The 26,512-nt window shown below is 41.8% G+C and overlaps 1 protein-coding gene across 2 annotated transcripts in view; it reads left to right on the top strand.

The window, feature by feature from the left end:
• The window catches only part of LOC137426515 (uncharacterized), a 63,812-nt gene extending 38,867 nt beyond the window's left edge, over positions 1-24,945 (top strand). For both annotated transcript variants that reach the window (XM_078779375.1, XM_078779376.1), the window contains 9 exons: positions 9,065-9,193; positions 9,282-9,464; positions 9,634-9,730; positions 11,914-12,037; positions 19,881-20,055; positions 20,571-20,759; positions 21,367-21,476; positions 22,095-22,194; positions 22,329-24,945. In XM_078779375.1, coding sequence (XP_078635501.1) covers positions 9,065-9,193; positions 9,282-9,464; positions 9,634-9,730; positions 11,914-12,037; positions 19,881-20,055; positions 20,571-20,759; positions 21,367-21,476; positions 22,095-22,194; positions 22,329-22,448 — 1,227 coding nt within the window. In that variant the 3' untranslated portion in view covers positions 22,449-24,945. The remainder of the gene's footprint in view (positions 1-9,064; positions 9,194-9,281; positions 9,465-9,633; positions 9,731-11,913; positions 12,038-19,880; positions 20,056-20,570; positions 20,760-21,366; positions 21,477-22,094; positions 22,195-22,328) is intronic.
• Positions 24,946-26,512: the final 1,567 nt, after the last annotated feature.

Genomic DNA, 26,512 nt, shown 5'->3' with positions numbered 1-26,512 from the left:
CGAATGCATTCATTAAGTTTACGTATTTTCAATGGCAAAGTCGAGGCTCAGGTAAATCTACTTGATTTACACAAATTACGTACACAAATTAATTTTCTTCTTCGACAATCCTCCATCTGATCATATAATGATCACAAATATAAAAGCCAAATTAATTGTTTGAGTCACAGGTTGACTCCATTTTGAGGAACAATCGTTCAGTTTTTTAAATTTGCTTCCACAAATAATTTATCTCCACCTACAGCATACACCATCCTGATGGAAAAGTTTGTTTGTTATTAGGCATCGCCTTGTATGTTGAATTCCTCCGTCGTTGACAGTTCAGTCTGTTGCGGAGCTCTTTTCATTCAAGTGATCCTCTGCAGCAGGATGAACGCTGAAACTCTGCTCCTGTCATCAAGGAGTGAACCTTACAGGTCACAATCTTTGTATCTTGCAATGCATAATCTGCCACATTTCAGCAGCACACAAGCCATTGCACGTTGAATCACCAATATGGTTCGTCGATGGGCAAGATCACAAAACGACCCTGCACAACAGGCAGTATCACTGCCATTCTTGCAACAAGCATTAGCAGATCTCCCATCTGACTTGCCCTCTAAAGAAGAGAGCGTGAGGAGCTGCACAAATCCAGCTCAATCAGCAGAGTTGTGTGAGGTGAGGATCAAAGCTGGAGGTGCATCGATTAAGGCTCCAGGATCATGATGTCCAATTGATCCATGATGCACACCAGAAACAGCCAACAGAGCCATGAAGGTCTAGTGTCCAGCGCATTCCAGCAGTCCCATCCAGGACTCGTCCTCCTTTGGCAATCAGCAGAGTTGTGATGTCATGTTGGAACATCAGGCAGGAGCTGTAGTTTGACATGCCAATGGAAGAAAACTTTGGCAGTTGATGTGAGCTCCAAAAACAGGTGTTCTGAAGCAGGTGGTCGCTTTCAGCCCACATATGACAATGTGGTTCAGGCAAATGGTCGTCTTAGGTGAACCACAATTTTCAAGGTGTCTTTCCGTGTTTCGGAGGTGCATGCCATTTTAATTTCATCTTGAGCCAGCCAAATTTACTGACAATAATCTCCAGCAATTCTTCCAAAAGCCTCTTTTTTTTTTTTGATTAGCCTGTTTTCAACACTGGATCGAGCAAATCATTTTAAAAACATAGAATTAACACATTATAACTGACAATGTAATCAATATCCCGATTATGTCCTACCTTATAACAATTTACATTGGTTCACAAGTTCCCTAGAACATTTGAAAGATTATATTTCATGTGTAACACCCAAACAAAACATTAAATCAGGGGTGTACATGTTTTTTTTAGCATAACCAAAGTACATATGAATGTATTCAATAAATCTTCAAAATTGTTTTTCTCTTTTTTCTTACAAAACAAAAAATACCCAAAATTCTATCACCCAGAATCTCAAATCTTATCATGTATTTCATCAACATTTGCACAATCCTGGGGTCCCCTCACCACAAGGTGAGAAGGAAATCTCATGTAATTCAGATGCTCAATTTTTCCAAAATTTTTCCCAAATCAAATCAAAGCAAAAAATCCAAAATTAACCATTTATGTATTTTTACCATAATTATCACAGATTTCCTTTGTATCAATTCCCAACAAAACCCATCTGTATATGTTTCACATTACTTTCAGCACATAATTCCTTGAAATCATCATTACGTCCCTTTTTCTTTATTTTATAACAAAAATAATAAAAAATAATAATAGGCTTCAATCCTTTTTCTTAATATCAACCATTTTCTCTCACCATGGAATAGTCCACCACTCATATAAATAATCATAAGAGTTCTGCGAAACATCTCCATCTTTAAAACTTAGCCAACCATTTTAAACCACATGTTTTCCCCCCAAAAAATAACAAGTCACATTCTTTGTATATTGCCAACATTGTTCATCGTTTAAGTATCATCCAGAACTAAATTTTTATAAACCATCAACTTGTAGATGCATTTATTTATATCCCATTAACCCAAGAACTCTCAATTGCTTGGTTATATTTTAGTAATGTCATATATCCATATTTCTTTTCCAAAATATTCCTGACATACACATTAATCCCACTAGATCTCAAGTAACCTACAATCCCAGAAATCCGTAACAGTCCAAATTTTCAAAGGACAGATAGCAGTTTTCTATATACCTACGGAACAGGTGCATGAATATGTAACAGGTGCATGCCCCCAGGGGCACTGTTTATTTCCTTTTTTATTCACCTTATACATATCCACACCACTTATTTAAAAAAAATACTATAAAATACATAATTCCGCTCTCCCTTCATTGAGGCCATGTTTTCCTTCTGGTTCAAGATTACTCATTTTATTCAATTAATTGGAGCATCCCTTCATCATTTTTTTTATGAATTGTGATAAACATCATTTGAACACAAATTGAACAAAATTAATCGAACAAAACACTTCCATTAACTCGACATTCTTTTCACAGCACAAAGTTCACTTGAACATCCTTTTCCTGGATACTCCCTCTTCATTATTTTTTTTTTTTTTTTTTTTTTTTACAAGAAAAATAACCGAGTTTTATCAACAGATTTACAATTTTCATATTTCCACTCTCACTAGTGAATACAAATGGCACCGGTATGTAGATATCGCACGTTATCAAAATGTATGGTGTTGGGATATATATCAGCCACTGGATCGTAATTTCAACCATGCTTCTCCACTTGTAACCCAAATATTTTCCATTAAATAAATAAAATGAATTTTATGAATCTTCTCATTGTTCGAAAGTTTACAAAATGTCCCAAATCTGTATATTATTTTCTACTGTTGTTATATTAAACCATTATTTTACAAAATCCAACTTCCAATAAACTGAAAAATGCTTTTCTGGACCCATGCAAGATTCATCACAAATTTTGCAAACTTCCCAAAGACATATCTTTCATTGCCTTTGAATTTGTGAACACACCCGTTTCGTACTTCCACTGCATGTCAGGAACCATTTAGAATGGTGAAAATGAATTTCATAATAGACTTACCTCAGCCTCTAAAAGTATTTCCTGCAATTTTCACGATTTAGAGGTCGAAATAGCAAACCAATCCTTTTTGGGGCTAGAACTATCCTCAAATTCATTACATTTATACCCTCCTTTCCCAACCTTGTACACCTGGCATCACTATCTCCTTAGATGACTACTGTTTGCAACCTTGGGAAACGACTACGTAATTCATCCCAACCAAAAGGAACTACCTCCAATGTGTACATTTCCATTCTCACTAGAATTTGGCATCTGTATACATTTCTAATAATTACTCTCATTTGCTATATGAATGGCTCTTGTGTGGGCTAAATGCCGAGAAGTATTAATTCTGTGTTATCATTTTTTGTGTTATTAATTCAGCAAATCTTTACCCAGAACCCACTCCCCAGTACATATCAAAATATTACCGTTCTCAGGGAGAATTATCAAATTTCTTTTCACAAGTCATCCGGCTCATTTAGTGAACTCTTGTCCATTATCACATCTGTCTTTGTTTACTAAACATACCATCCCACTGTGAGGCAGCTACACCGTCACTTTACATAAACCCATGCTTTATATACATTTGTTTGCGTCGGAATTCCTTATCATTATCATTATTCTATCAGGGTGGGTGTCATTCAACCGGGAACCATTTATTAGACGTAAGTATGGAATGTCATATGCCAAGTCGCAAGGCCCCCTCCCCCCCCCCCACAATCCCCCTCCTCCTATCTGGGGGGAGGGGGGTGGTTGTTAAATATGGTGAACTCACATGGCACTCGCAACGGGACTAATTATTTGAAAAGTCAGCTTATTTTACATCCTCTGTTACTGTAATATCATATTTAATGTCTTATTCCATCTCAGGTATTAGCCAAAAGTATGCCCTGTAACTGCATACAAAACACATATTGTTGGTGGGTATTCGATAAAAGTTCATATACCACATTACCCTTTACAACTATTAGTTCAACAGACAAAATTTCCTTTCTCATGAATGCACCTTTGTATATAAAAAATAATAATTTTAACCCCATAAGAATGCCTCGTATGCAGAGATATCTGGAACCGTAATCATATTCAATTTATTTTTCCAATGACTGCACATCCAAACCTAGATATTTTGAGTTTCGTAACTTTTAATACCCCAAATTTTCCATTCCTCCCTCCCTGATCCTTAGATATAGGGATGGGTTCTTTTTAGGATCATGTTGCATAGAGCATTATTTTCCCAGTGTGAACATTAAACTACACCATTACCTCTGCCATCCAACAATTAACATTTGGTAATTACAGTTACACCAACACCTAAAATATAATTATCTTTGTACCACCACCAATTCCAAATTTACCAGAATTAATCACCACCAAATGCATCACTACCAATTGTAGTGACGTGTAAATACCAATTTTGCCAGAATTGGGACACTACATCCATGGCGCGAACATCGCAATTTCCATCTGTCTACACCATGTCACAACTCTAACCTCTGATGTCTATCGGTCTCCTTCCACATTGATACTGTCCACCAGATTACACCCAAATTTGTCCATAAACCTCTGAGGCACACACAACCTGTCCAACGTTTCACAGTGAGGTGGGGTGCAGATCAACTCTGAAATAACAGAGGGTTTTGTCTGAAATTCGTCTCATGCAAACCCATCCAAGACTCCAGTGTAACAGACAGACAAACACATAGACACGCAGAAGACCCCAGGGTCCCATCAAACTAGCTTGTCCCCAGATCCACAAAATGAAACATGTAACTTACTCAATGAATGCAATTGTCATCCCAATTTCATTCCCTGTGCAAATTAAAGCACTCCGGACAATTTGCAGCCACTGTCAACAACTGAAGTTGTTTCTCTGACTCCAGGCAGTTACATATAGTTACATACATCCCTGCTTACGTCACACAAGACAACAGGTAATCCGCTATCAACAGACACCACACCACACAGAAACCTTTGGCAATGCAACAACCGAACTCCCAAGACAACAACAACAAAACATCCAATGCACCTCAATGGCTCACCTAGCAGCTCATTGTGTCCCTGTCTATCTCTTCTTGCATCTACACTGTTCACAGCAAGTCCAATTCATTCTTTAAGTCACATGTACCCAGAGTATATGTAACAAACACTCAAACTTAATCCAGCTACACATACCGGTTTCCCAAAAACTCACAGAGCAGTCCAAATCCAGACCAGTCATGCATTTACATGTAAATATTAGGTATAGTATCTAACATTAAACAAATGGTCGACTTGCAGCTCACAGATGAAAAGCTTGTATCTTTAAGATTGATCTAAGCTTCCGACATTTCAAATCGTCACTTGAAACGTCAGCTTATATCAAAAATACTTACTCATTTCTGGAATCGCACATTCAACCTTTTGTGTCATGACACAATATGTATTTAAAATAAATATTTTCCATTTATACATTCATAGAAATGTTAGCGTCGGTCACAATCCGCATGGATTGTAGCTGTCAGCCCGTCTGCAAACATCAATCACGTCGAATGTATTTCACACATATACATTCTCATTTACCCATGACTTAAACACCATTTTCAAAGCACACCATTTGAGCCTGCCTGGCTCGCCATTACTGTTGAAACCACTCTTCCTATGACAATTCAAGACACGCACGCAATTATTTACAACAATGCAACCAATGCCGTGCAAACAATTCCACGAATCACAAATGACCAATAATACATATACCAGAACCAGTAAATCGCATAACCAAAACGCCAACTGTAAACCCAACCAGAATTTGTACATTTCCAGATCAACTCAAATCAAGAAATCAACACAAATCCTTATTACCTTAAATCAACTCAAAATTAAATGAAACAATTCAAAAACAGATCGGATCAGCGATCACAAATCACTTTTCCAACCAACACAAATCAAATCCGATTCCAGGAATCAAATCATTAAGACAACAGAAAACCACAATCCACAATCAATTCAGGTCTAAAAGCAGGAATCGAAAACAGAGGAAGGAACAACCAACGACAATTCATTCAAAGCCACAATTATTTCAACACCAATGTACCAGATAAATCATACCAGATAAATCAACTCAGGAAAAATGCAATTTACCATGCACACAACACGATTTTATGCCCTATAGCAGTTCACTGACACCAAGTCCAGCTCGATATCAGCAACCAAGCTTAAAAACACAACTGTCACCTTACTGTGACAAATAAGCAATCAACTTACTTCACACTAAAACAAATAATTGTTCATCACCCTTTCTTCTGCAGCAAGAGTAAGTGAGTGAAACAGTTAAGAACCACCGCGACAAGATGCGGACACTTGTGTGAAAAACCGGTCGAAACCAGATCAGATCAGATCTGGTTTGGACAAAACACACCTGGGGTATTTCATGCGATCGAGCATCCGGTGTACCCGCTTACCGAATCTTTACATGGCCAGAACACACACCAAATCACACACCAAATCGCACACCTTTAGAGTTGTTTCACTCATTTTCAGAGCCTGGTGAACTCGAAACCGAATCAGATCTAACCAGATCACACACACTGAACATTACACCTCCACCTGCGAGAAGGTTTTACACCTGTACATAATACACCTGTACATAATACACCTGTACATAATACACCTGTACATAATACACCTGTACATAATACACCTGTACATAATACACCTGTACATAATACACCTGTACATACACCTTTTACACCTGTACATAATAAAGCAAACAAGCAAACAGGTAAACACACACTTTACACAATACATGGTCATTTAAATCAGCAATTGATTCTTTAATACGTTTCCAGATGACTTGGAGTGAGGGAAGAGAGAGTGCAGTACATGCGAGGTGGAGACAACTTTTAACAGGGTACACAATTGTCCCTTGCCTTCAATGGTTCGAAGTTCTTTGCATCCACCTTTCACGCACTCCTGTCTGCTCCCCCGTCGCTCCAAGCCTTCTTCAGTATCCTTGTCAAATGGTCGCCATTAACTGTTGTGGATTTTCTTTAATTAATGTAGTCTTTAAATTAATTTGACAAGACTCAAGAGAATTAAATGTCCACATTCGTCTCAGAAGACAATCAAAGATTTTAATGACACATGGGAATTCTTGATTCATTTCCACCAAAGGTATTTACAGAATACACTTCCATTTGAGTTACACATACACGAATAAAACGAAATCACCACGCTGGCTCAGAACACCACATTCAACACTACATTTAATACATCAGAAGTGAACCAAGAACTCTCCGATGGTGCCGTGGCATAGCTTTTTATAGTCAAAGATCAAAGAGAGAGGTCAGGTAAGGTTCAATGGAGACAACAGGCAGTTCGTGTCTTCAATTCCTTGGGTCAGCTTTTTCTTTCTTCATATGCAACTGGTGTTGGGCTAGCGGCTAGGGTGCCAGCTTAGGATCCTAGGATCCTGGGTTCGAATCCCGGTCGATCGCTGAATTAACGCCAGGGGGTTGACTCAGCCTGTCATCCTTCCGAGGTCGGCTAATTGAGTACCAGTTCACTGGTAATTCCCTGCTTGTCGTAAAAGGCGACAAAAAGGGTTGGCGGCAGGAAGGGCATCCGGCCGTAAAACATTGCTTCAAAAAGGGGACCAAAAAAAACAACAACAACCATGGTGCCCGAAAAAGGCCAACCCCCGCTTTGTGGGGAAAAATGGCCTCTAAAGGTGTTTTTTTTTGTTTTTTTTAATGCAACTCTCCCAGCCATAAAATGCAAGTCAGAGATTTCTAACATCTTACAAAATAAACAAAGCCCTCTGTTTCTAATAGATAATATGCCTTCGCGTGACTGAGGAGATCGGTTGCTTCTCAATCTCTAAGAGTAAAACAGGGTCGGACAAAGTTTGAATATACATCATTCTTATAAGTTCTATGTATTAAATCTTTTTAATACATATGCGTATATAGGTGTATTGAATTGTTATATAGTTCATAGAATGCAGTTAACACCGATTAATATATATATTCATTAAGTTTACGTATTTTCAATGGCAAAGTCGAGGCTCAGGTAAATCTACTTGATTTACACAAATTACGTGCACAAATTAATTTTCTTCTTCTACAAGGGGAAGGGGCTAATATAATGTCTGCTCTGAAGTAACTATTCTAAGGGACCTGTATGGTGGTTGCCATTACTTTTTAGTGGTTTCCCAAAACCGCAACAATATAAACGTTCCCTAAAGGGTGTTGAAAGAAACACAACTGGCAACCCCAAATGGCATTTCATTCTACCTTTCAGAAGCGTAATTGTCGGCTATAAAACTCACCCAATATGTGGGATAAACATGTGAGGGAGGGACACACATACATATGGAGAGACAAACGCTATAAACACAGGAACCAAACATCTACGCCGCAAAAAATCGTTTGTTTAATCACAAATTTGCCAGTTCTAAAAGCCTCTTTGGGAGTTTGAAGAAGAGGAAGAAGCGCTAATGTATGGTTTATTCACACAGCAGTTTGAACGGAAACATTTATTATTCTACAATAGTAGAAACCATTTGGAAGGACATGGAGCGAGCATACAAAATTATATAATTATACAGTAGTGATATGTTGCATTTTGCGAAGCAATAGGAAAATCTATAAAACTACACAGAAGAAGCCCACAAACAACCACAACCACGATAACAATCATGTTTTTGTTTTGTTTTGTTTTTGTTTTTTTTGTATACAAGATCGAGACTCGTGTAAGAGCTAACATTAAACACAAAAAACATAAACGGACACATAAAACATATAATAAAGGGAGCGGGAGAGACAAGATGGGGAGGGAGAGGGAAGCACACAAGCACAAGAGTAGAGAACAGGGACATGGGAAGATCTGTGGGAGGGAGGGGACAGGGAAAGGGTGGGGTGGGTGGGAGAGGTATAAAACAAATAGACACTGCTAGGAATTCCAGGAAAGAAGTCTGTATTTCAAAAATGTTTTTTTTTTTTTTCTGCTAAAAAGGTTTGTAACTGCTTTCCTTCATTGCAAATGAACCGTCTTCCTATTTGCCCGCTTTGCCAGGTCTTGCCCCGACAGACATGTGGTCTCTTCACCCATACCATCCGATACAATGATTATCCAGGAGGTCCCGCAGAACTGGAGCAGAGCATTCATGGTGGAGAATTGTTTTTGATGCTGCTCTACAACCCTGTATGCTTCATTTCACCTTTTTTAATGTAAATAATCTTAAACTACCACTTTTACATAGAGTTGGATGCCCAAAGTAACTGTTTCACAGGTGACCGTGTTCATGACCCACATGTCCAACTATGGGAACGATCGGTTGGCACTGTACACCTTTGAGAGTCTGATTACTTTTGCTGCATGCCAAACACGACTGCATTTCTATTCTGCACCACCTGGTAATCTTGCGGCCACTTACTTCCGCTTCTTCCATGAAGACACACAGCCTTTGTGGGAGGTTTGTTGTTCAGTTTTGTCTCTATATTTGCTCTTTATTTCATCGTTCTTGCTTCTGCTGCCTATGTAATCTCAAATCAAGCTTTTTACATTTGGTACAGAAATTGTATGTCTTTGTACATTGATCTGATGTATGACATAACAATGTCGGTTCTCTACCATATGTTTAGAGTCCGTGTGCTGACAAGAGGCACAAGGACATCTGGTCCAAAGAGAAAACCTGTGACCACCTTCCGAACGTTCTTGTCATTGGGCCGCAAAAAACCGGTGAGATCTTGCTTACACCGCTGGCCATTCTTATTCTTGTGACATTTATATTTGTCTAATTCCTCTGTCTGTGCTTTTGAATATCGTTTTCAGTCAACGCTTGCTTTTTACCAAACTCGCCAAATTGCAAGAACTGCAGAGCTGAAGTGCAAGATCACAAACAACTAATTTTGTCAAAAATGACAAAGTTTAATGAAGTGCATCTTCTCGGAGCTACATTGCAGCACCAACAAAGGCTCCAAAGTTTATGATTAGAATGGTTACTTACATCCGAAATTTTTGTTATACCGTACCCACCGCCGACAATGGTGGGCGTGAAAACTTTTTGAGTCTGATAGTGTCTAAAAACTCTGATTATAGTTTGATTGACAAACCTGCTTTTCAGAAACTAGTGACCAAGAAATGGTTTCAGAAACTTTCAGGTTTCAGAAACTTTCTTTCAGAAAGAAAAACTTTCAGAAATGCAGGTGCCAAAGCACACGGTACTCTTGGAAGCCGATTGTATTAGCCTGCATGACAATGTTTCTGCTTGGGTTACCTTCAAAGGAAAAACTTCTAATCACATCTTCCTTTGAAGATCCCGTTGACCTTTCAGGGTCCAATTTTCGTGCTTGTTTTTGCTCTCCTCACACCGTTAAGTGGGTAAGGCTGCTGAGGCAGTTTCATTGGCGAGGGCAGTGTTTCTCAGTCAGATTTACCAGATGATCCACCTCTCCTGGTATTTGGCTGCGGCAACGCCCTGTTATCCCCTAAAAGGATTGGAAATAAAGGCATGAATGAAGATTTTGAAAACATCCTTTACTGGGAAAATACTGGGTTTATTCAAATGGGGGTGGGGGTTTAACCCAATTTCTGGGAAGTCTTACTCTGAACATGGCCGCTTGTTCTTGACATTGACCAGCCTGTTTCTGGCTTAAGTTTTGATCACAACGAAGCTTGAGAATGCAAGTTCACATTGTTAAGTCGTTTGGAACCTCACTAGAACTTGTGTAACTACTTAGCACAGACAGGTCATGACTCCACCCCTTACCCCGGGAGCCCACACACAGCCCCCTTGCGGGTCACGACCCACCGTTTGAGAATCACTGGCCTGGGGTTGTGATCCTTGTCAGGTTGCCACTGTGATGCAGGATACTCGACTGAGAATGCAGGAATTTGGAATTTGTTCAGGGTGGTGGTGATAACTCGATCTTCATGAAGTACCGGATGTGCCTTTGTGCCGGAGGTGCCGGCATCTTTAATGTACACCAGCTCGTGCTGGCAGATGGGGTGGCCAGTTAACGTCCATCCCAGGGACGGCGCACACATTGATGAATCATCCTGCCTGGGAAACACCAGGATGAAAGCTTATTATATGGGTTGAGATTCAAACCCATGCTAAAAAGCTCTATTGTGAGTTTGTGTACTTCAAGGCTACCCAGGCCTGGTGTTGGCGTAATGGATAAGGTCGCTGGTTGGCTTAAGATCTAAGCGTCTTGAGTTTTTGAGCCCCTGTTATGCCATAAATAACACCAGGTGGATTAACTCAGCCTGTCATCCTTCTGAGGTCGGCAAAATGAGCTCTAGCTTTCTTTATTGGAAACAGCGGGCACTGCATCAGTGGCACAGTCACGCTCCCAGCAATGATACAGCCACAGAGTGCAAATGGAACAAATAGTATGACTACCCTAAAATCCCCCCTTCTGAATATCCATCTTGCTTCAACCCTAAAAGCACAGTTTCATCGTGATTATCGACGTTTTCTGTGGGGACAACATTTTGATGATTATTCATTTTTCTTACTTTGTCTTTACTTTTTAATCAGACACATGACCTTACAGTAGTATTTGATTGGTCGTTTTCCGAATGCAATTGCTCTATCAACCACGAGTCTGTGTCATTTCGTCCTTCCATTTGAGATCTGAGCACACATTGCCTGTGCTAGTTCCTGATGAATTCCACTCTGTGACTGAGATGTTGAACATTTTTCACTGTGCGGGTTTCACAATTTGATTGAATACGGATTCTCCGAACTTCAAACTCTTTGGCATTCAACAAAAATTTGATATTTTCTTTGCTAAGTTTGCTTCTTTATTCCTTTTTCATTTTTTTCTTCAAATCGTGCTCTTAAAATTTTTATCCCCCTCAACTGCTTTACTTTAATCCTGAAATGCCATGATTTTGTTTTCCTTCAACTGATGCAGGTACAACAGCCCTGCATACCTTTCTGTCGCTTCACTCTTCGGTGGCTTCAAGCCGCCCCAGTGCTACCACCTTTGAAGAGGTGCAGTTTTTCAACGGCAACAAATACTTCAATGGTTTGGACTGGTGAGGACTGCAGAGACCTCGCTTGTTGGTTGGCATGGTACACCTTTGTCCACAATAAGCAACCAATGAATATTTCTTTGCAAGTCAACATTTTGGCTTGATATCTATCATTGGTACATTAAATACCTCTTGCAGATCCTTATTTATCATTAATGGCTCTAAGGCATCGAGGATATCACTAGGTATTGAGGAAAATGTACATGGCCCACTCCATGTTATATTGTTTTGTGAATGCCTGTTGAGCCCTTGTTTGCCAAAAAACGGTTCTGGTTGTAGACCAAGGTTTCACGGTTTTATTTATTTGAAGCTGTGGTTGGAGCAAAAGCATGAAATGCTGTTTCAAAACATTGGCAACCCACTTCATTACCTTCACCACTGAAGGTGGACACAGATCGTTTTCACCACATCTGTCTGTCTGTCTGTTTGTCTGATGGTTGATCAGAGTAGTAATGGCATTGTATGAGAGAGCGTGCACAGCTGTAAGGACGAAGGACGGGAACAGTGGTGAGTTTGAGGTGAAGTTGGGAGTGCATGGTTCGGTACCAAGTCCACTACTATTTGTAGCTGTGATGGAGGTGCTGGCTCGGAATGTAAAGGAGGGTTTACCGTGGGAGTTGTTTTATGCAGATGATCTGGTGTTGATTGCGGATAGTATGGATGGACTGAAAGAGAAGATGAACAAGTGGAAGGAATGTATGGAGACAAAAGGTCTGAAGGTGAATATAGGAAAGACGAAGGTGATGGCAAGTGGTAAAGCATGTGGTGAGGTGAAAATAACGGAAGTGGCCATGTGCTGTGTGCAGGAAGGGTGTCGGAGTGAACTCCATTCAATGTACAATGTGCGCTGAGTGGGTTCATCAAAAATGTAGTGGTCTGAGAGGGTCATTAACCAGTGTGGCAGCTACATTCAAGTGTAAGGTGTGGCACAGAGGGAGCTGCAGATGGAGGAAATGTTGAGTTGGATCTTGGAGACGACATGAAGCTGGAAGGTGTGAAAACATTTTGCTACCGAGGAGACATGCTGAATGGAGAAGGTGGATCAGACTTGGCAACGGTTGCTAGAGTGAGATGTGCATGGAAGAAGTTTTGGGAACTGAGTGGCGTGCTGACGAGGAGGGGAGTGTCGTTGAAGCTGAAGGGAAAGGTGTATGCTGCATGTGTGAGAAGTGTTATGATTTATGGGAGCGAGACATGGGTAATGAACGTCGAGTAGCAACGAAGGCTGGAAAGGGTGGAAATGCGAATGGTTCGGTGGATGTGAGTATCGTTGAGAGAGAGGAAGACAAATGATGAATTGCGAAAGATGATGGGAATAGAGCCTGTGATGGATACTGTGAAGAGAAACAGGTTGAGATGGTTTGGTCATGTGTTGAGGAAGGATGAAAGTGACTGGTTGTGAAGAGTGATGGAAATGAATGGAGAAGGAAGTAGAGGACGGGGAAGACCGAGAAAGACTTGGCTAAAGGTGGTGGAAGAAGAAATGCGGGCAAGGGGGTTAACAAGGGGAGATGCAGAAAATAGGGCAAAATGGAGAAGATTGTCATGGGGCCCACAAGGCTAATCCCCGCTCTCGCAGGGAAAATAGCCTGAAAATGCCTGTTGGTGTTGTTGTTGTTGTTTGTTATTTGTCTGTCTGTCTGTCTGTCTGTGAACAGGATATCTCAAACCTTGAGGACGGATTTGGACGAAATTTGTTTGGGTGTGTGACGAGGGCGAATCATTTCGATTTTCCTGAAGATGCGAATGCAAGAATTTTTAAAGCGATTCTTCACCACTGAAAGATGTCCAAAAATGATATACTGTCATCCCTCGCTATATCGCGCTTCACTTTTCGCGGCTTCGGTACATCGCGGGTTTTTCTCGCTAGTATATGTAAAATTATATATTGGATTTTTCATTATATCGCGGGATTCTGTGGCCTATAGGTATTTTTATTTTTTTAGATTTTAATTATTTTTGCGGTAAAATAAGCATTTTCTAGCCTAAAAAATTAATAATAATATAAATAAAAATATAACACATTAATTAAAACCTATATTAAAAGAATATTACAGTAAATCGAAATAAAATACGCATTATAAATGAGTAGACAAAGAATCGCGCGTATGGAAAACCAAGCTTGGGTTGCTTGCGCTCGTTTGCCCAGATGATTTTGTACGCGGCACACTATTGGCAGATGGATGAGACGCGACCAATCAGAGCACGCTGTTCAGTATCCTGCGGTGTTGTGTTTTTGTGCATTTTGTGTAAAATTGTGAAGTTGTTTCAAGCCCTACGATGACGGGTAAACGTTCTGCGTCTTCTCAGGGTTCTGGCACTGAACCTAAGCGCCAGAGGAAGATGCTTAATATCGTAGAGAAGGTGAAACTCCTTGACATGTTAAAGGAAGGGAGAAGCTTTGTGGCTGTAGGCCGCCATTACGGGCTCAATGAATCTACGGTCCGGTACATTAAGAAGGACGAAAAGAATATAAGGGCGACGGCAGCAGTGTCCTTTAACCAGACAGCGAAAAGGGTGGTAACTTCACGCAATAAGGCCATTGTAAGGATGGAGTCTGCATTGGCCCTTTGGATCAGTGACTGCAGGAAGAAGAATATCCCACTGGATACCAACGTTATCCGTGAGAAGGCCAGGCAGCTTTACGCCAAGTTTGCTGAAGGCGCTGGCGACGACGACCCCGAATCCGAACCATCGACCGTATCTCCCACCAAACCAACCAAATTCAATGCCAGCAAGGGCTGGTTTGAAAAATTTCAAAAACGATTTAAGCTAAAGAGCGTGGTTCTGCATGGAGAAGCTGCTTCTGCTGATAAAGCCGCCGCCGAGGGGTACGTGAACGAGACGTTCAGGACGATCATCGAGGAAGGGGGTTATAAGCCTGAACAAGTTTTTAATATGGATGAGACAGCCTTATTTTGGAAACGGATGCCGACTCGCACTTTCATCATGATCGAGGAAGCCAGAGCCCCTGGATTTAAGGCCCACAAAGATCGGTGACTTTAGTAATGTGTGGGAATGCTGCGGGCTTTATGATAAAGCCTGGTCTTATTTATAAGTCCAAAAACCCAAGGGTCCTCAAAAACAAAAATAAGAACCTGCTGCCAGTGTATTGGATGCACAACCAGAAGTCCTGGATTACGAAACTCCTCACATCGGATTGGTTCCACCAGTGCTTCATTCCCGAGGTCAAGCTTTATCTCGCAGAAAAAGGACTCGAGTTCAAAGTGCTGTTGCTCATGGATAATGCAGGAGGTCACGCGCTCGACCTGTCGTATGATGGCGTACAAATAGAGTTCTTACCGCCAAACACCACATCGCTGATACAGCCCATGGATCAAGGCGTCATTCGCGCATTTAAGGCACTTTATACGCGAAACACCCTGCAGCACCTGGTCGAGGCTATGGACTCGGACGAAAACTTCTCGCTGAAGGCGTACTGGCGTGAGTACACCATTGCAACGTGTCTGCAAAATATTCAGATGGCCATAAAGGAGATGAAGACAGAAACTTTGAATGCCTGCTGGAAAAAATTGTGGCCAGAAGTAGTCCACGATTACGTGTACAAGGGTTTCTCTCGTGACGAAGTCCACCACTCTGCAGTAGATAAGGCAGTGAAGCTGGCAAAATTACTAGGAGGAGATGGCTTCAACGATATGACTCCCGATGACGTTGAGGAGCTGCTCGAGACCCACTCAGATCCGTTAACGGACGAAGACCTGGCGGAGATGACGAAGTCAGCAAGTGAGGAAGAAGAAGAGGAAGAAGAGGGTCCAGGGGATGAAGAAGAAGAAGGCCTATCACTGGAACGCCTCGCAACCCTAGTGAGAATGGCAAAAGAACTTAAGGAAAGGGCTGAAGAATGGGACCCCCAGATGATTCGTTCGTTGAAGTTCAGAAATGTAATCGACGGAGGCATTGAAGTCTATAAAAACCTCCTCGCCCAGAAGAAAAGGCAGCGCCAGCACCTGCCCATCACTATGTTCCTCACCCGAAAAAAGAAAGAAGACGCCTACGTCTTCAGCACGAAAAAAAGTTCCGGACGACGACGAAGATACTGCACCACCTGACGAGGCGCCTGCTGAAGTGGTGCCTTCAGAAGAGCTGTAATGCTCTTCTTTGCTGTGCAGTGCAGTAAAAACTATTATTGATATACTTACCCAGTATCTATTACAGTATTTTCAAATATACTGTACAGTGTACAGCTATATATACACATACAAATATTTTTCTAATACGTAAGGATGGGTCTCAAAAGTGTGTTTAAGAGTGTAGAAAGGGTTTATAAGAGCGTGGGAAAGGTTTATAAGAGTATGGGGAGGGTTTTTAAAGGCTTAAAATATATAAAAATAATAAAATAAATATATGGTTTCTACTTCGCGGATTTTCACCTATCACGGGGGGTTCTGGAACGTAACCCCCGCGATAAACGAGGGATGACTGTATAGCATGATATTTCAACAAGTTGTGGACGAGTTATGACAAAACTAGGTGGATGAGTTGATTAGGTGACAAAAACAAGCCAGTTTGACTTTCGTTCAAATCCAGATCCAGATCTTTTTTTTTTTTTTTTTGTATACTGAATCGAGGCTCGTGAAAGAGCTAACATTTATTTCACAAACAAATCAACCAGATAAACAAAATATATAAAAAGAGGGAGCGGAAGACAAGATGGGGAGAGAAGGGGAAGCACACAAACATAACATTTGAGAGCAGGGAGATGTGTGGGACGGGGAGGGCTTGGGGGTGGGGAGGGGCGTGGGAAGGAGGGGGGGGGGGGTGGGAGAAGTATAAAACACAAGGACACCAAGGACTTCCAGGACAGAAGTTGGTATTTCAAAAAAGTGGATTTGGGGTGAAATTAGTGGGGGTAGAAAAGATCAAGGTTTTGGATGGGGGAAGATAAAACATGGTGGTGAACAGCTGTTTTAAAGACCTGGAGGGAGGAGTGGGATTGAAGAGAGTGAGGGAGTTTGTTCCAGAGGCGGGAGAAAAGAGGAATGAAGGAGTGAAGGTGAGCAGAGTCTTGATTTTGGCAGTTTAACCATAAGAGGGTTGCAGGCAGATCTTGTGCGACCTGTAGGAATATTTGGGGGACAGAGCCCAGAGAGAGCTGGGGGGGCAAGGCCAGAGAGGAGTCGGTAGAAGACGGAAAGACCACCAACCTGCCTGCGGTGAGTGAGTGAAAGGCCCTTGGAGTTAGCTTCATCGCGGGAGATTCCAATGATTCTGAACGCTTTGGTTTCAACAGTGTGAAGACGAGCTAGGTGTGAGGCAGGAGCACCAGCCCAGAGGGGAGAGCAGTATTCCATTGAGCTGCGGATGAAAGCCTTGTATGTGGTGAGGAGCTCAGGTGTGCCAAGGAAGGACTTCGCACGACGGAGGATGCCCAGTCGGCGACTGGCTTTAACTTCTTTAAGTCGGTGACTGGCTTCGAATCTGGCCAATCAGTCGGATACAAAATGTAAACTGTTCAGGCTGGCGGAGGTTTGTGCTCTACCTTGTGGCGTTCTAGTTAAAACTTGTTAACTTGCACTACTCCTGCTTACTTGCATTCTTGATTCTGACATGCACAGCACAAAGGCGTGGCCAACATTAACAATTCGTCATGGTTTTGTTTTACATGTACTGCGTGTATATATGTGTACTGTATATGTATTTACAGTCGCGGACAAAAATCTTGGCACCCTTGCACTTTTTTCAAATAACTCACAATTTTCTCTAAAAATAAGTTGAAATTGACAAAAGCATTTTGTCCCCACAATTCTTTATTTCACTGTTAATATTACAGAACCTTCGTTTTTGATTCAGAACTTAATATATCCTTTTAAATCAGACAATACAAAGAAATGGCATTGACAAAATTATTGACACCCGAGACTTAATAGTGGATAAAATAACTGCAGTCAAGCGCTTCCTATAGCCATGAATGAGCTTCCTACACCCCTCTACTGGCAGTTTGGCCTATGTTTTTTTTTTTCCTTGTGCAAACTTCTTGTCTCTTGTGCAAACTGCTCCAGTTCTCCCAGATTTGAAGGGAACCTTCTCCCAACTGCTGTTTTCAGATCTCACCGCAGGTGTTCAATGGGATTTAGATCTGGACTCATTGCTGCCACTTCAGAACAGTCCAGTGTTTTGTCTTGAACCATTTCTGGGTGCTTTTTGAAGTGTATTTGGGATCATTGTCCTGCTGCAAGACCCATGACCTTCGACAGAGACCTATCTTTCTGACACTGCCACTGGGTTGAACATTATGCTCCAAAATGCCTTGGTGATCTCCTGATTTAATGATGCCATGCACACATTTAAGGCATCCACTGCTGGAGGCAGCACAGCAACCCCAAAACATCACTGAACCTCCTCCATGTTTGACTGTAGGGAAGGTGTTCTTTAATTTGCAGGCTTCATTTTGTTTGTCTGTAAACATAGAGATTATGTGCCTCCTGACCAAAAAGCCCTAATTTGGTCTCACCTGTCCACAGGATGTTCTCCCAGAAGGATTTTGGCTTTTTCAGATGTGTTTTGGCAAACTCCAGTCAGGTTTTCTCATGTCTCTGTCTCTCTCAGCAGTGGGGTCCTCCTGGGTTTCTTACCATAGAACCCCCTTTCATTGAGTTGGCGACGGATGGTGCAAGTTGAAAATGTCGTACCTTGTGTCTGAAGGTCAGCTTGAATCTGTTTGACAGTTGATCGAGGTGCTTTCTTCACCATTCGAACAATCATTCACTGCAATCTTTGATCAAGTTTTCTCTTGTGGCCATGTCCAGGGAGGTTGGCTACAGTACCATGGGCCTTAAACTTCCTGATAGCATTGCGTATGGTGGACACAGGAACATCAAGATCTCTGGAGAGGGATTTATAGCCTTGAGATTGTCTAAAATGTCGACAAGATTGTTTACGTGCTTTACAATCTTGTGTCTGACCTCCTCAGACAATTCTCTGGTTTTCTTTCTTTTCTCCATGCTCATTGTGGTACACACAGTGACACAAAACAGCAGAATGACTCCTTTTGTCTATTCAAACTGGTTGAATGAGTGATTTTTTATGTTGCAGGCATCTGCAACTCACCATAGGTGAATTCAATTCCAAAGTAAAGGAGAATCACCCGCTTGAAATCTAATTATTTCTCACAACTTCTGAAAGGTGCCAATAATATTGTCCAGGCCATTTTAGGATTTCTTTGTGGAATAAGCTAAGATTTCGTAATTCAGCTTTTTTTTTTTTGTTTCACTGCAAACTAAAGAAATACAAATGTGAATACCAAAATATTTTTTAATTTCAACAATTTACTGGAAGAAATGGTGCATTATTTGAAAAAAGTGCAAGGCCACCAGTGTGTGTGTGTGTGTGTGTGTGTGTGTGTGTGTGTGTGTGTGTGTGTGTGTGTGTGTGTGTGTGTGTGTGTGTGTGTGTGTGTGTGTGTGTGTGTGTGTGTGTGTGTGTGTGTATAATTATATATATATATATATATATATATATATATATATATATATATATATATATATATACATACATACATATATCTAATTATATATATATATATATGTATATACATATATATATATATTTTTTTTCTTCACAATCTTGTCAGAAAATCCCCTTGCTGTCGATGATGGATCCCATGAAGAAGCATGTAAAAAAAATTCTGCAATCGCAATCGTGTAACCTTTTATGCCGGGCAATGATAATCCCTCGTGTCTTGTTCATGACGTAAAGTTTGTATAAAGCCTTCTCTGTGAACTTCATTCTTCCATTTGAAAGAGGAAAAGTAAACAGGCTTCAGGAAAGGTAGCTTTTATTATAATTTTATTGCACATTTCACCGACTGCAACGGCATGTTTTTTAGGTACATGGACTTCTTCCCTTCGCCGTCGGAAACCCAGGCCGAGATACTGTTCGAGAAAAGTGCCAATTATTTTGACTCCATCAACGCCCCTCGTCGAGCAGCGGCGCTGCTACCTCACGCACGGCTCATTGCGCTGCTCGCGCCACCCGGACAAAGGGCTCACTCCTGGTACCAGGTACTCGGCAAGGCGATATCATGTGGGAAGCTTTTATGTTTTAACGTCCAGATGTTGAACTTGCTGCACTCTGTGGTATTTTGCCCTCTTTGATCCAAGACTTTAAAAGTGTTCAATAAAGTTTATTATTTGTACCTCTGTTGCAGCTTTGAGTTGTGTGTTTTGTCCAAGCATTCTGCAAGAGCTTTATAATGCACACATGCATGCACCTTTTTTTTAAAATTGGAATTATTCCCTCCAAACATCCACCCCAGATGTTTGATGCAATCTCTTTGATATTTGACTGATGTCCAACATATTGCAAAGCTTCTTTCTACCCACGTCTCCCAATTTTTGCTTTGATGAAGGACGAATGATCAAGCGCTCTTTGCTCCCCGTTGCTGTTAACGTGCTTTTTTATGCTTTGGTTGACAAAATCCTTTGTTTTGCTTATCTGCCAATGCAGACAGACAGTAGCCTTTGAGGAGACTTGTATTCAATTGCATCATCACCAAAAATGTACCCTTGCTGTTCAGCATCAGCGTTCACATGGAGATCCTGCAGCACTGAACCATTCGTTCTACGAAGTGGTGCGTGTTGGGATGAGCCGAAGTGGCAGCAAGCATCCAGGTCGCGCCCTGAATTCCCTTGCCATCAGATGCCTCAGCCCTGGCATGTATGCTACTCACCTCCAGCAATGGTTGAAACACTTTCCTGCTCGACAGGTGTGTAAATCTGGGGTTGGAATGTCATTTTCATTTGAATAATGTTTTGTATTTTCCTTGTATGAATGGCCTTTGATTTACCACAGGCATCTGCAGTTGTAATTCATGATAGTGATGCACCATACTGTTTACAGTGGTGGTGCTGCTGAAGCAATTTCTTGGCTATAGCTCGGCTGTGGTTTGCCATTGCCTTCCTTGCAGCATAATTGTTCAGGGCAGGAACTTGTAAATGTTCAGGGTACTGGCGATAAGTTGCCTACTCTTCGCTAAACACACCATGGGATCTTTATCGTCCACCAACAAATGCCGGCAGACGTTTAATTTCCATTTGAGGAACGGCAATCACACATTGAAGAAACACCAGGATGATGGTTTATCGCTGTGTGGAGATTTGAACCCAGGCTTGACAACTTTGAGATGAGTGTGCGTTGATTTTTGTGTATGATTGAGGCCATCCTGCCAAGCCGCAGATGGAATTAAAGTCGATCAAAAGCTAACTTTGCATATTTTGTGGAGGCTGGCCTTGGGGAATAATTAATTCTAACTTCACACCCTTCCTTCCTTCCCTTTTTTTCCCCATCTCATCATTGCTTTAAAAAAAAAAAAGTTGCTTCTGTTAGACGCTGGAGAGTTTCGAGTAAATCCAGTCCACATAATGCAGCGTGTGCAGAGTTTTCTTGGCCTTTCACCCCACTTTGACTACTCGCAAGCCCTGCGGTGAGTTTTTGGCCACGAGTGGCCAGGATTGGTGAGCATGCAATAGCGCAAGCCGGAAATGCATGTGGCCGTCCTTTGTGGCATGCACTATGTCTGAAGCTGACATTTTGTTTATACTTTGTTGCTGTGTACCAAAAATATCGCACCCATGACCGAAGGAAGCAGTTCAGTTTGGCATTTTTAATATGCAATACGCAAGGCCTAGAAACTTACGAAACCCTTTCGAATCGCCCTTTCAAATTAAACACGCTGGGTTGGAAAGGTTCTTCTTCATTTTGATAGAAAGAAGGACATAGCCAAATGTTGAAGTGGCTTCACCACTTTAAAAAAATACGAAAGGATCACTTGTTTGTCATACATTTTGAATGCTCCTTGTTCCAAAATGTTATCACAAAGTATTGTAACGAATGGCCTGTAACATTGTCTTGTGTTGTGCCTGATGTTCTTCAAGGGTCGTTGAAAGGCTTAGCCTGTAGCTCCCCTGGCTCGTGATTCGTCGTTAGTTTTGTGTGTTGTTTTTGTCTGTCTGCAGAGGTAAATCGACGAAACGGAAATCTGGAGGTGTTTACTGTGTGGGAGTTTCGGATTATTTATCTTCTCCTGCCTTCTTCCTTTCAGTTACGAGACAGACAAGGGCTTTTGGTGTGCGGTATCGGAAGGACGTTCGCATTGCTTAGGTCGCAGTAAGGGACGGCATTATCCGGACATGGACTCACAGGTGAGGGCTTTCCCAACATGCTTTGTTTTCTAAACATTATGAACGAGGTTGAGCAGTGAGGGTATGATATAATATTGGATAAAGTATAATGAAGTTAAAGCCGGATGCTCCACTGACACGGTATCTGCCACCAGAGTCGGCGCCTTCTCTCGGAATTTTACCGTGAAAGGAACCGTGAACTCGGACGACTGCTCGACTCACTCGGGCAGCCTTTTCCACACTGGTTGCGCGAAGAGCTTGGCCGCGTTACCTAATCCCTGTCATTTGGCTACCTCTAACAACCTGCTTTCCGATGGCTTTACATCTCGGTTACCACACAGGAAGAAGCTCCAAATTGTGGAACATTTTTGGAACCCAGATGTGAAAGCCAGATGGTTCGGTTCTGCACTTATTTTGCAATCGACTTCTGTTGCTGTAAGAATGTGAATTCCTCGTGTTGTCCTGCCAAGGATGCCACTTACATTGTTGTTCAGCCAATACTCCGGATGGACAACCAAAGGGATCTAACTTGCAACATCACCTTTTGCTGGTTCGAGCTGCTAGCTTGGATGTTCCACTCGGTGGATATGAACTTGAGTGCAAATGCTGATGAAACTATTACATAATGTCCAATCCTCACTTCCTCGTTTCTATCTTGCACAAGCATGAAGAGGCCATCAAACGGTGCATTGCAATTGGAGTGGGTGGTGGTACGGAGGGTTGGGAATTTTGAAAGGAAAGATTTGAGTATGGCGATGGATGAGGTGGTGTGTGTGTGTGTGTGCGTGTGTCTGTGTCCGTCCGACCAATGCACTTTTAGTATTGTGCATTTGATGAAATGGACTCTTCAACTGTTTGCACAACCCTGGTGAATTAGCTTCATTTCATCCTAAAAGGATACTTGATGGTGTTTTTTTTCATTTGATTTTTGTTTCTTCTGTTGTTGTTGTTGTATATACTGATTGTCCTCTCGCAAATCAAACAGTGCTGGTGCTACGATCTAATTTTGTATTGGAAAGTTTTGGCAGTTTTTAACCCACGAACCAAGCTTTCTCATTTTGGCCTTAATGGTTGGAATAATGAATGAATGAATGATTCATGAAATACATGTCGATTGCTGATGGTCTTTTTCCTCTTCTTCTTCTTCCTCTTCCCCCCTCCCTCTAAAAGCAGCTGAGCTGTTCTTTGCCTTTTATTTATAAACGTTTCCGTTGTATTTGTGGCTGCCTAATGACAAATACGATGTCTATGCAGCTTTTCATACTCTAGCTCAGTGAAGGAAAAAAACACAAACATTTTAATATACTGTATAAATTATTGCTACAAGAGATGCCTTTAGATGGACTGCTAGGTGTAAAGGGCTGACTGCAGTGTACACGGGTAGCTGAGAGTGGGTGAGGCTTTCATCAGGGCCTACATAGACTTGAGATATTCTTCTCCACTTTCAATAAATTGTGGAGTAAAAAGTTTGTGATAACTAATTGGAAATAAAAAATTGTGAAAACTCGCTGAATGACAGCTTGCCAGTGACTGACGCTCACCGACTGTGTGCTCGCGCTCTCAATAACATCTTAAAATTCACCGACGACTGAGGAGCACATGCCAAAATTATACCACCAGCTTAAAGCAACCATTGAGCTTTGCCGTACGAGTTTGATTGCTTTGGCACCCGAGACTCAATTTTAAACAACAATTCGGATGCAGTAGCAGCAGGGGGCGCCACATGTCAGATCATACAATCGCCTCCCCTCCCCCTGGCCACTGATGGAAATCTAAAGACAGCTTGTCCACTCTGTTCATTCTGTGGATATTAAGAATCCTATTGTGTATTTTAAAAAGAATAGCCGATGGTTTGCCGTCGCCCGAGCCAAGTCCCCACGCTTGGATTTAAATGTATAATTGCCATTACTGGAAGCAGATGTGAGTTCTGGCACGAGGATGTGGCACAGGTACCATGCACCAAATGGCCTGCTTTGTAAATGCGAACTGAGTCTGCTCCATCCTCAAAGGTAGTATATTCGTAACTGGCACCTGTGGTTGATGTAGCCTGTGATGAAATCCACTCTTTTGGAAGGGGGCTAAGTAAATGCTGTACCATGCCAGAAAGGAGGAAGGCTTAGGTGGGGTTGTGATCCTGATTTGGCAGATTTGAGGGGGGAAATATTTAATTGGTGTTAACTGCACCTTTAAAATTTTATTCTACCTAACATTAAATAATTCGATTATAACAACCATTCTCAGACAAAAGCCCTGGGACTGCCATCCATCATGGGATCGGATGTACATTGCCCGTGGCCATGGCCATTCTACAACCTTGATTCACCAAAAAAGGATTCAGGAGGAATTTGAACCATTTGCCACAGGTTTTGGGTACAGGTGAGACTTGAGCGTAACTACCTGGATTATTCTGTGTTGAAGTCATCCGCTCAGAGCATTTGGTAACATTTGGCCATTTTGATGCCGTCCGTGATATTCTTCGAATGTGGAACTTTTCAAACTTCTTTATTTGAACCCTTAATCAGTACAGGTTATTTCAAATGTTAGTTTTTTCTTTTTTCACCTCCACAATGATTTTGGCGATTTATTTTGGTGAGGCCATGTCATGCATAGCTTTTGTAAGGTATTTTTGAGATCCAAAAGTGGGTGGTTCTCATGTGTTGGAAATTGACGGTTCAAATTTGAGAAATTCCATGGTGGTGGTGGTTTTCTTTTTATGAAATATTTCATTGGTTGGAAAGTATCTTTTTAGTAATAAAGTTCATTTTAACCATGCTGGTGAGTGTTTTTGCTTTTCTGGGGGTAGGGTGAATGAAGGGTGCAGGTATAGTGCAACATCCCAATGAGGGGAAGCACAACAACAACAGGCATTTTAAGGCCATTTTCCCTGCTAGAGTGGGGGTTAGCCTTGCGGGCCCCGTGACAATCTTCTCCATTTTGCGCTATTTTCTACATCTCCCCTTGTTAACCCCCTTGCCCGCATTTCTTCTTCCACCACCTTTAGCCAAGTCTTTCTCGATCTTCCCCGTCCTCTACTTCCTTCTACATTCATTTCCATCACTTCTCAACCAGTCACTTTCATCCTTCTTCAACAGATGACCAAACCAGCTCAACCTGTTTCTCTTCACAGAATCCATCACAGGCTCGATTCCCATCATCTTTGGCAATTCATCATTTGTCTTCCTCTCTCTCTCAACGATATTCCACACATCCACCGAACCATTCGCATTTCCACCCTTTCCAGCCTTCGTTGCTGCTCTACGTTCATTTCCCATGTCTCGCCCCCATAAATCATAACACTTCTCACACATGAAGCATACACCTTTCCTTTCAGCTTCAACGACACCCCTGCTCGTCAGCGTTCCACTCAGTTCCCGAAACGTCTTCCATGCACAACTCACTCCAGCAACCGTTGCTGAGTCTGATCCACGTTCTCCATTCAGCATGTCTCATCGGTAGCAAAATGTTTTCACACCTTCCAGCTTCACGCCGTCTCCAAAATCCAACTCAACATTTCCTCCATCTGCAGCTCCCTCTGTGCACACCTTGCACTTGAACGTAGCTGCCACACTGGTTAATGACCCTCTCAGACCACTGCATTTTTGATGAACCCACTCAGCGCACATTGTACATTGAATGGAGTTCACTCCGACACCCTTCCTGCACACAGCACACGGACACTTCCCAGTTATTTTCACCTCACCACATGCTTTACCACTTGCCATCACCTTTGTCTTTCTGATATTTGCCTCCATACATTCCTTCCACTTGTTCATCTTCTCCTTCAGTCCATCCATACTCTCCCCAATCGATACCAGATCATCTGCATACAACAACTCCCACGGTAAACCTTCCTTTACGTTCCGAGCCAGCACCTCCATCACAGCTACAAATAGTAGTGGACTTTGTACCGACCCCTGATGCACTCCCACCTTCACCTCAAACTCACCACTGTTCCCGTCCTCCATCCTTACAGCTGTGAGCGCTCTCTCGTACATTTCCATCACTACTGTGATCAACCATTCCTCCACTCCTAACCTCCTCAATGACCATGTCACTACTTTACGTGGAACCCTATCGAATGCTTTCTCCAGATTAACAAACCCAAGAAACGACTTCTTCATCTTCTGCATGTATTTCTCCTGCAACTGCCTTTCAATACAAAGCACGTCTGTCATTCCTCTTCCTGGCATAAATCCAAACTGCATTTTGTCGATCTTCACTTTTTTCCTTATCCTCTTCTCCAACACCCTTTCCAATACCTTCATTCCATGCTCCAATAACTTTATCGCTCGATGCGAGCCACGGTCCATAGGGTCACCTTTCCCCTTGTATCGAGGGA

This window comes from Myxine glutinosa, chromosome 5 (assembly GCF_964187855.1).
Source record: "Myxine glutinosa chromosome 5, kmMyxGlut1.1, whole genome shotgun sequence".
NCBI classification, from domain to species: domain Eukaryota; kingdom Metazoa; phylum Chordata; class Myxini; order Myxiniformes; family Myxinidae; genus Myxine; species Myxine glutinosa.
This window is presented reverse-complemented; position numbering and strand designations above follow the sequence as displayed.